This window comes from Acanthaster planci, linkage group LG12, assembly GCF_054643075.1.
Source record: "Acanthaster planci isolate LZ-2023a linkage group LG12, COTS_SCS, whole genome shotgun sequence".
NCBI lineage: Eukaryota > Metazoa > Echinodermata > Asteroidea > Valvatida > Acanthasteridae > Acanthaster > Acanthaster planci.
In genome coordinates, this window is record NC_141788.1 from 14,263,517 (window position 1) to 14,278,282 (window position 14,766).

Below are 14,766 nucleotides of genomic sequence, written 5' to 3' on the forward strand. Positions count from 1 at the left end.
AATAATTTTATTCTTCAAAATCCGCTTTAAATTTGTTGCTCACCACAAAAAAATGGGGGTGGGGTGATCTAATAGGTATGGTAGGGGGATATATACCCCCACCCCCAGGATTTACGCCCCTGACGTCTGCACATTCGTCACGGTGTATACCCTCTTATCTTTTGCCCCAGGGACCAGCTTTCATGTTTGAGACGAGGTTCGCCCTATGTAGATCCGTTACGCAGGCGGAGGGATTGTAATCCTCTTGCCTTTCAAACGAAAATCTCTCGTGAATTGGAATTGGGCCTTGAGTTCATTGTCCCGTATGTTATGGGGATTAGCATGTCTAGACACCCGGACATCTTAGACCTTGTCTATTATGGGATGGGGGACACTTGGGAGTCAAAATAAAAAGGCCTTCAATTTGTTGTGTTTGGTATACGGAGATATCATGCGCGGTAGGCTGGGTGGTGGCCACCGTGTCGTAGTGCACACGGATTCGTCTCTCTCATAATAAAAACTTACCAATTTTAGAAAGAAAACGGGCTGCCTTTGATGGAAAAGAAGAAATCATGCAATCACACACATAATCGATAAAATGACAAAATTCACCTTTTTACAATGTCTGGGTGTGTTTTTAATAAACTATCCTAAACCCGACTCTTTGTAAGTAGACATGTCTGCATACATAAAATATGTTACATTCCGGTAATCTATTTCACAGCATTTCACCTCTCCAAATTATATCTCCAGTGACATGCAAGACTAGGCTATTTAAAATTCGAAATATGAAAATTTTAACTTTTAACAAAGTCCTTTTAATGCGAATAATGGAGAAATCAAACTCCTATTCATAACTTGCAAGATAAATATAACCTGTTTATCAATTCAATTTACTCTGCCGCGTACACGTATAGAACAAATCAAAATGAAAGAAAAGTCACAGTGTGTGAATATTTAAATACATGCACCAGTAGATAAAAAGAAATACTGACAAAATACTTCTTTTATAGCTGCTTACTTCAGGAATAGAATGTTTTATTACATGCGGTCTCGTTTGTGTAACTTGTTATTACAGCACATCCTAAAATTGTCTTTCTTCATTTTCGTCCTGTGTATACTTAAGTCTGTGATATATTACGAAATACCTGCTTTCCGCCCCAGAAAAAAAATACTACAAAAAAACAACGTGTTTTCAGAGGACCATGCCAACACTTTTCACCAGTGCTAAAAGTGCTAAAATGGCGTTACATCAACACTGTTGGTGTAACGTTTAACACGCTCCAGTGCACTGTAACACTTATAGTTGTGTTAATGTAACACCAGCGGTGTTAATGTAACACATTTTGGTGTGGTCATCTGATAACACCAGGGCTTTTGCGGTGAATCATTTTCACATATTTTTTTGAATTTTTCAAAGTTTATTGTATACTGATATTATTCGACATAGTATACCATGGCGCACAATTCATCCTAAACATGTACCAACAACCGACCAGACAATCAGGCGAACTTTACAAACATCTAAAAAAGAAAGGAACTATAGTCAAACAAAAAACTAAAAATGACAAGGAATTGTAGCTTATTTTACATTCATTTACAACAAATGCATTCACATGCAGTAAATCATCTCGGCTGTATTAAACCATTCACTATCAACTCGGTGTCTATTCTCTACACAATAAGTATTATCAATAGCGTACCGATTAAGGTGTTTATGTTATTCTTATTACATTAGTAGAATTACAAAACCAAGAATATTATGATTTGATGGGAGTAAATAAATGACCGAATTTTTTAAAAATACATGTATCTGTATGAAGTTAACTCGGTAGATAGTTCCGCTCCGATCTCTTACTAGGTATGATACTTATAGTTTAAGACACTCTACTGCTTCGTCTAACTCTATACTGTGAGATTATCTCTTTACAAACGTAAACATTTTAGAAATCAACATGGCCATAGATGTACTTGCTCCTTTTTGTGTAGTCAGTGTAAGTTAGAAACATCCCTGTAAAAGGATAACACCGTGAGTGCGAATTTTACATGTTCTGAATTCTGATTGTTTCAATAAAGCACGCAAGCATTTTGGTTGCCAACAAGCGCCTTCATCTTACCCAGCCAATTTTTCGGTTAAATCTGACTAAACCGCATCTACGACGGTTTGCTCCTGTTCAGTTTTGCCGTTGTCATCTGCGTAATCGCGCTCCCTGGTGCTGCGGCAGAAGCAGAAGAGATCGGCGAGGGACTCTCGGAACCCATCCAGTTTGCCCCAGTAAATCACCGGGTTGATCATGGCCGAGAGGCAGTACAACAGGCCGGCGAACCAGTACGCGACGTCAAACTTGGTGGAGAAAAATTGGCTGGGGTCAAAGAAGGAAATGAACCGGACGATGCTGTATGGCATCCAGCAAACGAAGGACACCAAGAGAATTATAATGAAAAGTACGAGCAACTTGCGAGTCTGGTTTATGCGAACAATTACCTCCCCGGCATCTTGATCGTTTTTTGTGTCGGGAACGGAAGGGGTGAAACGCCTTATTTTAAGGTACACAACGAAATACAGGATCGCTGTGACGAGCCAGACAATAAATACGGCCATCGGTCGAATCAAGCCGTATATCCAGAAGGTAACCAAATTATCGTTGACCACTACCGAAATTAAGTTAAGAATCAGAGACAAAACCCAAATACCGATACATGCCAAGAAAAGGCGACCCCATGTTACCAGAGAATCGTAACGAGACGGCGGCATAAGAGACAGGGCCAAAAGCCTATTGACAGCCACGGCAAAAATGGTGAAGACCGAGGCGACATAGCAAGACATGAACAAGGCAAAAATGACGTGCTCCTCCACCCACGGGAACACGATAGCCAGCGCGGCAAAGAGGAGGTCAGCCAAGGCTAGATTCATGACGAAGCCGTAGTGTTTGACTCGCAACTTCCTGGTTCCCACAATCACCAAAATGACCAAGAGGTTTTCGAGCACAGCGATGCCGCAACTGATGCTCACCGCATACCTCAAACCCAGCAAAATCCGGGCTGATGTCTCGTCATATGCATACTCCGCCTCGGTGACGTTGCCCGATGTCTCATTATTCTCTGCCATGGTGACTGAAATCTGAAACACACACTTCAGCTGGAACAGAGACAGAGAAAAACAAAGTTTTATTACCTGCCAACTTTGCTCTTTATATCGTACAAGTCCCATGTTATTTCTGCCCCCAACCGAACCGTGTAAATCATAGAAAGTAAAATATGTGCCTTTTGTGGATGAGTAGTCCCTAGTTGACGATTTAGCCTGTCCTCCTTGTATTCACCTATTCCTTTATTAAAAGAACACTTTTTTAAAATTTAATCGGTGTCTTTTGCATAAATTGTCACGGTGCGTAACCGAAAATCCTTTCCCCTACCTTTGCACTTACCGAGTTATTGCCCGGCTCGTACAAACTTCAGCGCTGGTAGCCTGATGTTTTACCCACTGGTTGTTTGCTACTCTAAGCCTGGATGCGGAGCTGGTATGCGACACTCTCCGTTGACTCCGGTCAATTCTCTTATGAAAAGTTTACAATCACCTGCTTTTTTCTGGCTATCGATTCAGCGAGGTTGCATCTTGTTCATCCAACCGTAATATACTATTCTGACAAAAATACAAACACCTCGGTAAACGCTATAGAGGCCTATCTAAATGCACAGTTCACATACAGCCTTTCTTCCATGCGTTCGTTTTACCTTTTCCAAACGTCGATATTATGTCAAGTGACCGATGCACTTGTTCAGCATCAAATCTTACAGAGTGTAACAGGCTCCCGTGGTTTTTGAAAGATTTTTGGGCATACAGTTTTTGTTTCTTTGAGGCGTATTATTGACCATCATGCTGGTTCCTTACAATGTTAAAGGAAGTGTTACCGAGTACCAGCCGCTAGAGGTCTGTGATCATGGCAAGCTTTTACTGATTAATTGATGCCGATTGGTTTGACTTTCCCTGGGAAGAGGGAAATCAGGGGCCACAAACGTTTCTCAAACCGTCAAAACTATCTATAGTGAGTGTACATATACTTACAGACCGATAGGCTGCCATTTCAGGCGTGAACATGCCTGTGATTCGACCGTGACAACCGTTCATTTCTGCCTTGATAGGTACGACCACACTCTAAATGACATGATTCGATATTGGGGCGTTTTTATTTGTCAAAATGAAAAGCTCTGTCTAAACACGCCTTGGAAACGTGGGGCTTGGACTTTTAGGATCCAACTCACGGATGCATATTTATATAATAAAATCTAGACCCGCTGCCCGAGGCTTATTGCGGTGATTAGTAGTAACAAACTCTTGCAAATGATGGTCGGCTTCATTAGTGATCGTCGAGGAAAGCGTGAATTTAAGTCCAAAATTCAGTGAAGGCCGAGTATTAGGTGTTCGACCAGTGCTCGTCTGGTTATTTTCGCTTTTTGCGTGTTCTCAACGAATTTCTTTGAACAATATTGCACGCAGAACCAAACTCAACAGAAAAAAAATCGTTGAAAAATGTTTTTTTTTTTTAGAATTTGAGATCAGGGATTTTCTTTCATAATAACTGAAACATGGGGAGATATGCTACATGTGATGCCGCAGTTTGCAAGACAATCCTCCAGGCATGTCAGGAAAGGACTGTAATGTATGATAATGAAGATAAATAGTTCAAATCAAACCAATTATTGACGATTACCTATCATGTAAACAGAAACTGACGGGAATTTCTGACACCTCCCCCCCACAAAAAAAGAAAACAAAAATCAAGTTGACAGAGCATAAAGTGCATGAACTTTATTAGTATGGGGAGTTGTCCATTGCCACGCTAACACTAACAGGAGCCTGCATGAAAATGACATTTCCTAGCGTGGGACTACATTTGTTACAACAAAGTAAAATAAAATCCAGTAGGCAATTCATGATTAATTAGTACTAAGCCAGCCGAAAAATAATTTTTCAATAGGAAGATTATTTACAAAGCATGAGGTCAGTATTTTGATCATAACTTTTCTTCGATACAATGCCGTCAGTTCTAGTTGTGCTAAATTACCAGTTAGCCTTATACGCCACCTAGTCAGATCGCCAAGAACTGTGAAAAATGTTGGGCTATAATTCAAAGTTTCCTCGGTGAGAACATGGGACACGAACATCATCTACAAAAGTTTGTTCCTGCCACGCACCACAGTAGCTCTTAGGCAGTAATCTATAATGCGGTGCACTGAAAGTATTAAACGTTTTCAACAAATATACCAAAGATTGTGGTAGTCTTCCAAATAGCCCTGGTTTGTTCACAAACGGCGAAGTGTATTTCTGGCAGAAGGAGTTGCTAAGAAAATTGCGCCCCCTCTTGCTCCACCTTGGGGCTCATTCCTGCGCCTCGGCCCATGTGTGCTTCATTATCGGCAACGTTGCGTGCTGACTGTTGGGGAACGGGTCAGTGTCAACTCGATGTTTCGACAAGGATTCTCTGGCCGTTCTCAAAAGAGTGTGCCCGGACTGTTGTTGTTGTAGGTTGGGTTGGCACTTATGGCAGACTCTGTGCCCTGTGTGCCACAACTGAGCAAAACGGCAAAGAAAGACGAAAGCTGTTTTGTGCGGTTGGGTAACCATGCTGGTACCGGCCAGCCTAGCCACACAGGTCGAGTTCGGGCGGCCTGTTCTTGACACGAGTTTCGTGTTCTCGCGCTCTAACGGCGGGAACATGCATGACCCAAGAACACTGTTCTCAGAACAGGTTCACACCCCACCTCCTCGTCAGGGTTTTACACAAACACACGGAAAAACTCGTGAGATTTGATTTTTGAAAAACTGCAAAAACTATCGAGATGGCTTACAAAGCTGGAAACAACGGAAAATTTTCCAAAATTAACAATACTTTTCCATGACAGAGATGGTTTTTAATGGAAAAGAAGTAAGTTCAAGTATCCAAACATTAACTCGCGAAGAATGCACAAGGACGCCGCCATGTTGCTTGCATGCTACAAATAACTAGCACCGATAACCGGTTGTACGTTCCCGGCTTTCGAGCGGCCGACTCACGAACAACAAATCGACCTGTTCGTAAACATACGAGAACAAGACGCCCGAATTCAGCCACAGTGTCACAGAAGGGCTCCCTCTAGCTTCGAGCCGTCTCCCGAGCAGTTTAAGGGCGCAAACCCCGCCGGTACATTCGCAGACTCGCATACCCCTGGGTGATAAAGGTAACACGATGCAGACCAAACGGTCACAGACACAGAACCCGTACTTGCCTTAAGCACAGTGCATATGCAACATCTTAATCAGAGGTGACTCGGTCAGCTAAAATTGTAAACTAAACGAAAATTTTGAATTTTGATTTTTTACGGCTTTTATGTAATTCTGTGTCACTTGAATGGTAGAATCCTTCCCTAATAATTTGTATAAGTGACATTTCAGAATCAGATGCGTTAAGTGTTTTCTTAAGTTGTCTTCTTTGAGATTGGAATTTCGAGTACTCGATTAGAAAGTGTTTAATTAACAGCACATGTCACTAGGGAATAGGTTCCTTTTTTGCACATACCATTGCGAAGTCTGTGGAGGATGACTTCGTTCCATCTGCTCATGCCCCAACTGGAGATGGTTCATGAGAATCTTTACTTTATGTCATTATTTGTCATATTGTTTGCCGGACTGCTGTTGTTGTTTCAATGGCGCTTTCAGCTGCTAAGGCTATTTGCGCCAATCACTTTACGTTTATTCATAACCTTTATTTAAAAACTAAATCACATCACGGAGTTAGGAAGAAGGCCCAGTTTTAGAGGCAGGGGGAAGCCGGAGAAAACCTGCGAGCGCGAGTATGGACTGGTTTACGCTCATGTGTTATACTTTATTTTAATTATGCGCGGAAATGCGTGCACCTTCGGAGTGTCTCAGCATTCCGGCTACATGAAATTGCCAATAGAAATACACAGATTCAAAAATGCAGGCGCCTCCGCGGACATGGCACGCTTCCTGCACAGCCTGTGCCCGTCAAGTGACGTCAGGTGAAAAACCTCTACATGTATTTGGCAAGGAGCAAGCCTTCATGGTTGCTTACGTTTTTGAAGTCAAGTCCCATGAGCGTGCGTGCATAATTATCAATTCAGTTCAAAAGTTCAAAATGCCGGCTCTCTCATGGGGTCCAGATAGTCCCTTAGCTTATTCACTTGATTTAGATACACATAATTATAACATATTACCACTTTGCCAATAGCTATTTGGGTCTCAGTAACAGTTGTCAATATGTACGGTAAGTGACAGGCTGACGTCATATGCATTTTTCCCTTTGATAATGTTGCTTTCGACCATGGTTTTCAAGTACAAGTAAATTCAGTGGTTTTTGTGTGTGGGTGTCAAGGTGTGTGCGCAGCACAATCCCTTTTCGTTTTTAAAGTTCTCCAATAAGGGCAATCTCGGTGACAATTTCAATGATGCAAAAAGTGCAAATTCTCTTGTAGGATCTTACTAGTATTCAAAGCTTATAAACGTAGTATGTGGCGTTTTCTCCCGGAATATAAACGAACCATGGGTAGAACAAACCTCTCTTAATTATGATTAAAATCAGAGTCTGAAGATTGTTGGAGGCTCCCGGAAATATTGTTGTCATCTTGCCGCTGTTTTCATTTGTACAAAAAACCTGTTTCTTGCCTGTAAGCTTCAGAGCAGAAATCAGCGTGGTATCATTCTCATACGTAAACGGGAAATAGGGGTTATTGTTTTCCTTTGTTTGGCCATTTGTGTGTGATTATGGCATTCCAAAAGCAGCGCTATTTCTCACAAGAATAGTTTTGCGCTCGCAACTGTTCCAACTTTGGCGATGAATGCTCTGTAAAGTCAAAGTTGCGTTCCCTCTGTCAGCCTCCTGCGCTTGAGTTATACGCTTAGACGAGTATATTTGATCTAAAGTAGTTCTGACCGAGTTTCTTCTGTCTTAAACAATGACTGGTAAGCGAGCTGGTCAAATGACAAACGTAGCATTTTGAATTTGAACAGTTTCATAAACTTCGCAATATAAAAGCGTAACAGAACTCAAAACAAAATTGACTTATAATTATGCACGTCGTCATGCGTAATACATTATATAAATGGAATAGTAAGAGTGAAGTCGTCCTGCTTTAGGCACGGTCCTCTACATTAAGTTTAACACAAACCCTGCATGGTAAGAACGTGGTCTTGATGCTAGAATGTGCTTATTTTTGGTCACACGACACGTCACATGACGTCATCACATGGCAAATTGCACGCAATATAAGTAAAGAAATACGTTAAAACTGTAACGTTGAAAATAAACAATACTTCCGGGGTTACCAGAGGTGCAACAGTAAATGATTAGAACTCAAAACAGAATCACAATTGTGTCCACATACTTCCTAAAATTTTGGACCCTCTCTGCAAAAAGGTGTATTAAGTCGCGCAATGCAAAAATGCATAATGGCCCATCCATGTGCCGAAGGTGAAAATATTTGGAAATATTTTGACGCCAATTGCTTGACCAGAAAGCCTCTGTTGCTCAAGAAAACCAAGAAAGTGTCCAATTTAAGTTGAATGTTTCTGTCTGTTATGTTTAAAGGGCATTATCTCAAAATTTGTATGATAAAATGAAATTATATGAATATGCAAATGGCAAATGACTAAAACTGGGATGAATTATATATATCAAATGAAAGCTTAGGATGTGAACAATTTGATTATATATATAACTGAAATTACAAAAAAAGTGAAATAATACACCTTTTTGCAGAGCTGGTCACAAAAAATGCGAAAATGCTGGGAGCGGTATATAAAACAAAATCAAAGGGACAATGACGCCATCTTGTGAGAAGGGCGCCCTTCATATTTAAATATATTTTTATTGTCAATCCCTTACTAAAGTTAGTCACAAACACTTCTTCTAAAAGAACAAAAGCTCTAAAACTTCGACGTCATCAAAGGAAGTTACTTTATGACACACATAACTCCTTCTTTTACATGTAAAACACCGCGCAGAATAAACTTTCCAGGACAAACGACGGCAGCAGGCAGATTCTCAGATGGCAGCCTGTGACGTCATTCATCTGGAAGTAGTTATTCATGCTTAACTTTCAACTTCATGTTGTTCTGACGTTCAACGCTTTCACAGAAAACCGCTATCGAAGCAAAGTCTTTGAAATTTTGTAGAATTGCTCCCCCCTGGCAAAATTAGTGCACATAATACTACATGTTTCTTTGGGAATTGAACGCACTAACACTTCTGGAACAATACTACCGTTACCTAGCACTTACTCAGGGGTCGATCGGAACTATGAGGATACATTTTTGGACGAAAAAACGGACCTTCGTTTCTGCCCCCTTCACTCTGCAAAAGCCCGGACGCAACACTATGGCCCAGAGTACATGGATATGTATATTTATGTCTCTTTCATCCTAAGTCAGTCATATCTTCCTGTCCCATTGTAAATCGGCGGAACTAATACCTTTCTGCAAACTCAAATTCACACCCCTAAAATGTCTTCGTGCAATATAAAATGATCCCGTATTTGGCGGCGCGAGAAGGAACCGCGAAGGCTTACACCATCCATAATGCATTCGCTTTATTGCGTGCAGGGGAATTCCCCTCGATGTGAAAGGCTATTAGTCATCGAAGTCATAGCACATTATTAATACAGCGGCTCATGATGGTGTTATTCCCTGAATGAGCAATCCAACCTTTGCAGCAAAACATATGACATGTCCTCACTTTGGAGATATCCAAAGCAGGGTAGTACGGTGGACCATGTAACACCAGTTTCTTGCCTATTTGTTTATCATAATCATTATTATTTCTTTAAAATTACAAACAAACTTTCAATCTTGTCAGAACTTGGCCAAAAAGTGGTGAGCTCGAAAACAGAATCAAAACGCAAGTTTCCGGCAAGATAGATGGTTCAGTAGTCACGATAAGCGCAGGGTTGGTGCTTCAGGCAACGTTCACACAGGTCACTACGATGTGGCCTCTTCTCCCTGTCCGGTTTACACTTACACGGTGGAATTGAGTGACACTTTGGGCATCGGAGAGGCTGGACCCTGTATGGATCGATAAAGTCATCCGGACATTTCCTGTTCTTGCATTGTTGACCAGATGATGGCTGTCACAGGGAAACCAAACCAACGGCAATTAACAGTAACCCCAAACAAAATTTTTAAAAAGTATGTGTATCAAACGTCAAGGGGCGAGGTTGTCGATTTTGTCTCTGAAGATTTTCAAATTATTGTCTCTGTCCAAATGTGCTGCTCTTCTTGTTTCTTTTCCCCTCGTATCCATTTAAAGTTTAAATCATGTACCTACTTAAAGTGATTACGAAACCGTTAACCTTCAACTCTGTTTAACCATAAAATAAGAAATCCCGAATGCACTGCGTGTACGATGCACATAATGAAACAAGCCTGTTTGAATTTAACCAACTGCAAATTTGTACATAGGCCTTGTTACAATGCTAAAACACACAGACAACACGAAAAACCGGAACAGCAGCATAGGCAACAAAATCGACAAGAGCATCAATTATATCTAATTATAAATAGCAGTAGTGGCAAGCAACAACCTCTTCTCCCCCCTTTTTTCAAATTTTCAAATTTTTTCAGGGAGGGGGAAGTCCCCTGCCTAGCACCCCCCCCCGACGGCCCTGAACAGCACCAATACCTACCTTGTTAGTTCCAGCAAAACACCAAGCCCAGGAGCTCCGCCACTTCTTACGGCATTTAGGACACCTGAAGAAGCCAAACATGCGCTCGGTTTCTGCTTGATTCGGTCTCATGTTGGATTGATTTCTAATCCAGTGTTCTATGCATAAAACATTAAAATAACCGATGGGTTGTTGGTGGTGCCGGACGTTGGGTATAGCTTTGTAAAAAAAATAAAGGCATTTGGTCGTGTACATCTGGATTTTCTGGAGATGGTACGTCTTACAGTATAGAATATGGTTTGGATATTTTTTATCTTATATTTAAGAATATTACACCTTTGATTTTTTTCTGGTACTGAGAAATAACGTTACTAGTGTTTGCTTATAATAACTTGTAAGTCGATATCTGGATCAGCTAGTACAATGAGATTGACACATCAAACCCTGTAGGAAGCTTGTCTTCCTGCATACAGTAGGCTATTTCTCTGTTTACCCCAGGCTTTTCCAATCAATCTCACTCTTCCCATTAGCGTTTTAACAGAAAATGCCCACCTCACAGGATACGAAATGATAAAATAGAAGCTGTGTACATTTCTGTGTCCAAGACAGCAAATGTCTCGTTTCCATTTACATCTGGTCAAACCATTTTTTCCCCGCAGTTTTATTGTGGCTTGCTCGGGAACTTACCAAAGACTTCGTTTTGTGAAGAAAGTCGTGTTTTCGTCCAGCGAGAGTGCGAAAAAGAAGTCTGGCCTCTGCCTAGCAAAAGAAGTCCGATTCTGTACATTCTTCACAACACTCCACAGTGAGCCAAGTCCAACATTTAATGTATCATAACAGTGTTATTTCTCATTACAGGATATGTGTCATTACAATCGCCGGGATGTTGCGTGCTTAAAGCCCAGCTCTCACGTGAGGAGAGCTGGGCTTTAAAGAGCAACTCAAAGGAAAACATGTTTTCTCTGATTTTATCTGTTCAAATAAATATGGAAGCATCCACATCGAACGCAGTGTCATTTGTCTTCAGAGCTCAACTTAATGCTTCTCTATCCTATTCAACGCCTTTGATTCGTCCGATATTGGGGACTTGGAGGTCACAGTATGGAAAAAAACCCGATGTCTATGGTTAGCACGTTGATATGTTCCAACATTTAATGTGATGAAGAGTTTTGACATGCATCAGGTTCTTAGGTAAAGAGGCTTACTACACATTAATCATTTGTGGCCCGCTCTGCAAAAAAGAGTAATAAGTCGCGCAATTCCAAAACATGTCATGGCCTGTTCTATTTGGAGAGGGCAAAATTTTTTCAAAACCGTGATGTTATGTTTTTTCATTTAATAGCTTTTATAATATTTATATTTTCAGAATTTGTGTGACTACAAACATGGATGCTGATGAATAAAGTTGAACAATTATCAATCAGTAGGAAATCCTATATAGAATTGTGTTTCCAAGCGCTACACTTTATGAGCTTTTTCTCGAAAAGTGTTATTTATTGAATCTGAAAATGTGGATATACAAATGTCTATATATCTCCGGAACGTAGCATGCTGCAGGGGTAATTCATATATCAAATTCTACCTTTTGATGTACAAAATCCAGCCAAGTCAAAAACTCCTCTGAATTTGGCAAATGATTACCCATTTTTCTAGAGCCAGTCACATTTAAGGTAACCACACATTCGACGTCAAGACTCCTAAACTCTTCTTTGTTTTCATGCAGTAGTAATGTTAAAAAAATATCTGCAGCAGAAAAGACAACCAGTGATGTCATCCACTTCGACGACCGTACTAAACCGAGAGCTTAATTTCATAGATCTATCATACTAAGAAAAACATTGTAAATGTTGTAAATATTTTCGCGTTGTTTTCCAAAGCGGTGCATCAACCAAAAATATCCTTTAAATCCATTGCAGTGAAGCGATGAAGATACATTCTTAAATAATCTCAGTATACATGTACCTTGAATGTACATACGATCTCATTAATGTACGGTTCAGTGCTTCTTTTACGTGATTCATTATAATTTCTTATCGTCGGATTGCACTGTAATACTTTCACTCAATTTGTAACGTAATACTATTTTATCACTTACTGATCTCGAATGATTTGAACATGCAGTTTATATATGATATTTACACATCTCGTTTACATAGGGAATTTCTTAGTAGGCTACTCAGCAGTAAAAAAGTCAACATTGCATTATTTTCGAAATTTGAAACATTACAAAGGTCACAAAGCCAAGAATTATTGTCCGTTAATTGCGGGGATAGTAAGAGTGGATAAACTGAGACACACTTGAATATTTTGTTGAAAAAGGAATATTCTAATTACAATATGCGTCGATTTAAGCAGCCGCAGTTACTGCATTTAAGCTTTGTGCGAAAATGCCATGCTTAATATTGCAGTGAAACTTAGCATTACTTTGTTATCATTTGTGTAGAGCCGTAAATATTATCTTTGCTTTCCATAAACTATTCAAAATTAAACAATCGCAGACAACAATTCCATTTATTGTTAGGTTAAGCTGCCAATCAGGGCTGATATCCCACGGTGGGTTGCAGGACGTTGTGTCATAGCTACCTTAACTAACGATTGCCACCGCAGGGAAGCCTCTTGGCGCACCGCTCGCAAAGGTCGCTGCGATGGGGTTTCTCCGGGTCGTTGTGGCGGTCGTCACGGTCACAGAAGCAGTCGGTGTTGGAACCACAAATCGGGCATCTCAGACGCTCCACTTTGTAAGGTTTGATGTAATCCTTCGGGCAACCTGGATTCTGGCACTGCTGCCCAGAGCACGGCTTAAAAACAAAAAAAAGTTCAGACATTTGTATAGGCCTATTGAATACGTCATAATTATTTCAGATTTCTGAAGTTATTGTCACACATTTTCACAGACTCAAAAAGTTCGTCCATAAATACCTCATCTGTGCCTTTATAGCACCAGGTGTGAGCGCTCTCCCAATCTCGCCCGCATGTGGGACATGTGAAGTAGCCGTACCTTCGCTGCTGAGACATTCTTGACTTTCTCGAGCTTTTCTGCAAATTCAACAATGTGTTTCAAAGAAGATGTAATTGTCTACGATGCAATACCGTCGTGTGTTAGTCCTTATTCACATATTAATTAAACGAAAGAAATCTGTTCTTTGTTTTTCCAACAATCAAGCTTTTTCATTTGTGAACGAAAACTGTGAAGGAGGAAATTAAATACACGATTTATTTTTTTCAACGTGATCTCATTTTGCACTGTTACTAGACCTTGTAGACCACAATGTGTTGCTCTCTTCAGGGAAAAACAAAAAACAACTAAGCAATATTTGCCACAATATACATGGTATAGAGCAGGTGCCTACACCCATCAAGCAATGAGTTTACCTTGTCTGCAGAAATCGTTGTTCATACGCGAGGAAGAAGATAATGGCGTTCTTCGCTCGTCAGCCTTCCCTACAACTGCAGTCGTGTCTGGATAAACTGGTAGCGGTCGTAACACAAGCGCCTAAAGGAATTGGCCACTGGTTCCCACAGATGCACCTGTCATTTCCAGCCGCAGCCATAAAATTCGGCCAGAGCCACAACAGCATACAATCGAATCCCTAACAGCCACCATCAGGTCGAAGATTGCCATTGCGTGCTGAGGGAAATCCCGCATAGAACAAACAACACTGACGATTTCAGTTATTAAAGAGGCGATGAAATGAAGTTAGGTTTATAGGCCATGGCAGAATCGTATTTAATTAACAGTAAAGCTCCATGTATAATTTGGCTTTTATGATGATACATGTGTAAACTGGGAAGTATTCTGTATATAATGAAATTATTTTTGTCTACCTTTTTGGGCAGGGTATCGTTCAAGTAGATTTCAACGGCTATCTTTCACTCTAAGTACTTGTTTGCTGTCCGAGTCAGCCATTATCTTTACAGTTTCCATCATTAAGACCATTTCTGTTGGGGAGTTTATGGCCGTACAGACCTCAAATCCTCTTTTTTGAACAATTAAAAGGAGAGTCGACAAAACACACATCGGCAGCAAACTGGCAAAGCGTCGAAGGTCAAAGGGTCATCTCCGAGGTATTTCCGAGCAAATGAGGGATTTTTATTATCTTTCTTTCCTCCCCCCTCCACTTTTTAATTTTTTTC

The 14,766-nt window shown here is 40.6% G+C and overlaps 2 protein-coding genes across 3 annotated transcripts; both read right to left on the reverse strand.

Moving 5' to 3' along the window:
• Positions 1–615: 615 nt before the first annotated feature.
• Positions 616–3,830, reverse strand: LOC110987264 (cannabinoid receptor 1-like). 2 transcript variants are annotated; one of them, XM_087144551.1, is made up of 2 exons: positions 3,393–3,830; positions 616–3,118 (listed from the first exon to the last, which is right to left on the reverse strand). In XM_087144551.1, exon 2 carries the CDS (start codon positions 3,086–3,088, stop codon positions 2,123–2,125), a length of 966 nt encoding a protein of 321 aa, XP_087000677.1. In that variant the 5' UTR covers positions 3,089–3,118; positions 3,393–3,830; the 3' UTR covers positions 616–2,122. The 2 variants fall into 2 exon arrangements, with proteins under 2 accessions (XP_087000677.1, XP_022105536.2); XM_022249844.2 differs by having other exon boundaries at positions 3,405–3,810.
• A 7,588-nt stretch (positions 3,831–11,418) lies between these two features.
• LOC110987274 (zygote arrest protein 1-like) lies at positions 11,419–14,233 on the reverse strand. Its single transcript, XM_087144478.1, has 3 exons — positions 14,005–14,233; positions 13,552–13,668; positions 11,419–13,430 (listed from the first exon to the last, which is right to left on the reverse strand). Exons 2-3 carry the CDS (start codon positions 13,645–13,647, stop codon positions 13,221–13,223), a joined length of 306 nt encoding a protein of 101 aa, XP_087000604.1. The 5' UTR covers positions 13,648–13,668; positions 14,005–14,233; the 3' UTR covers positions 11,419–13,220.
• Positions 14,234–14,766: the final 533 nt, after the last annotated feature.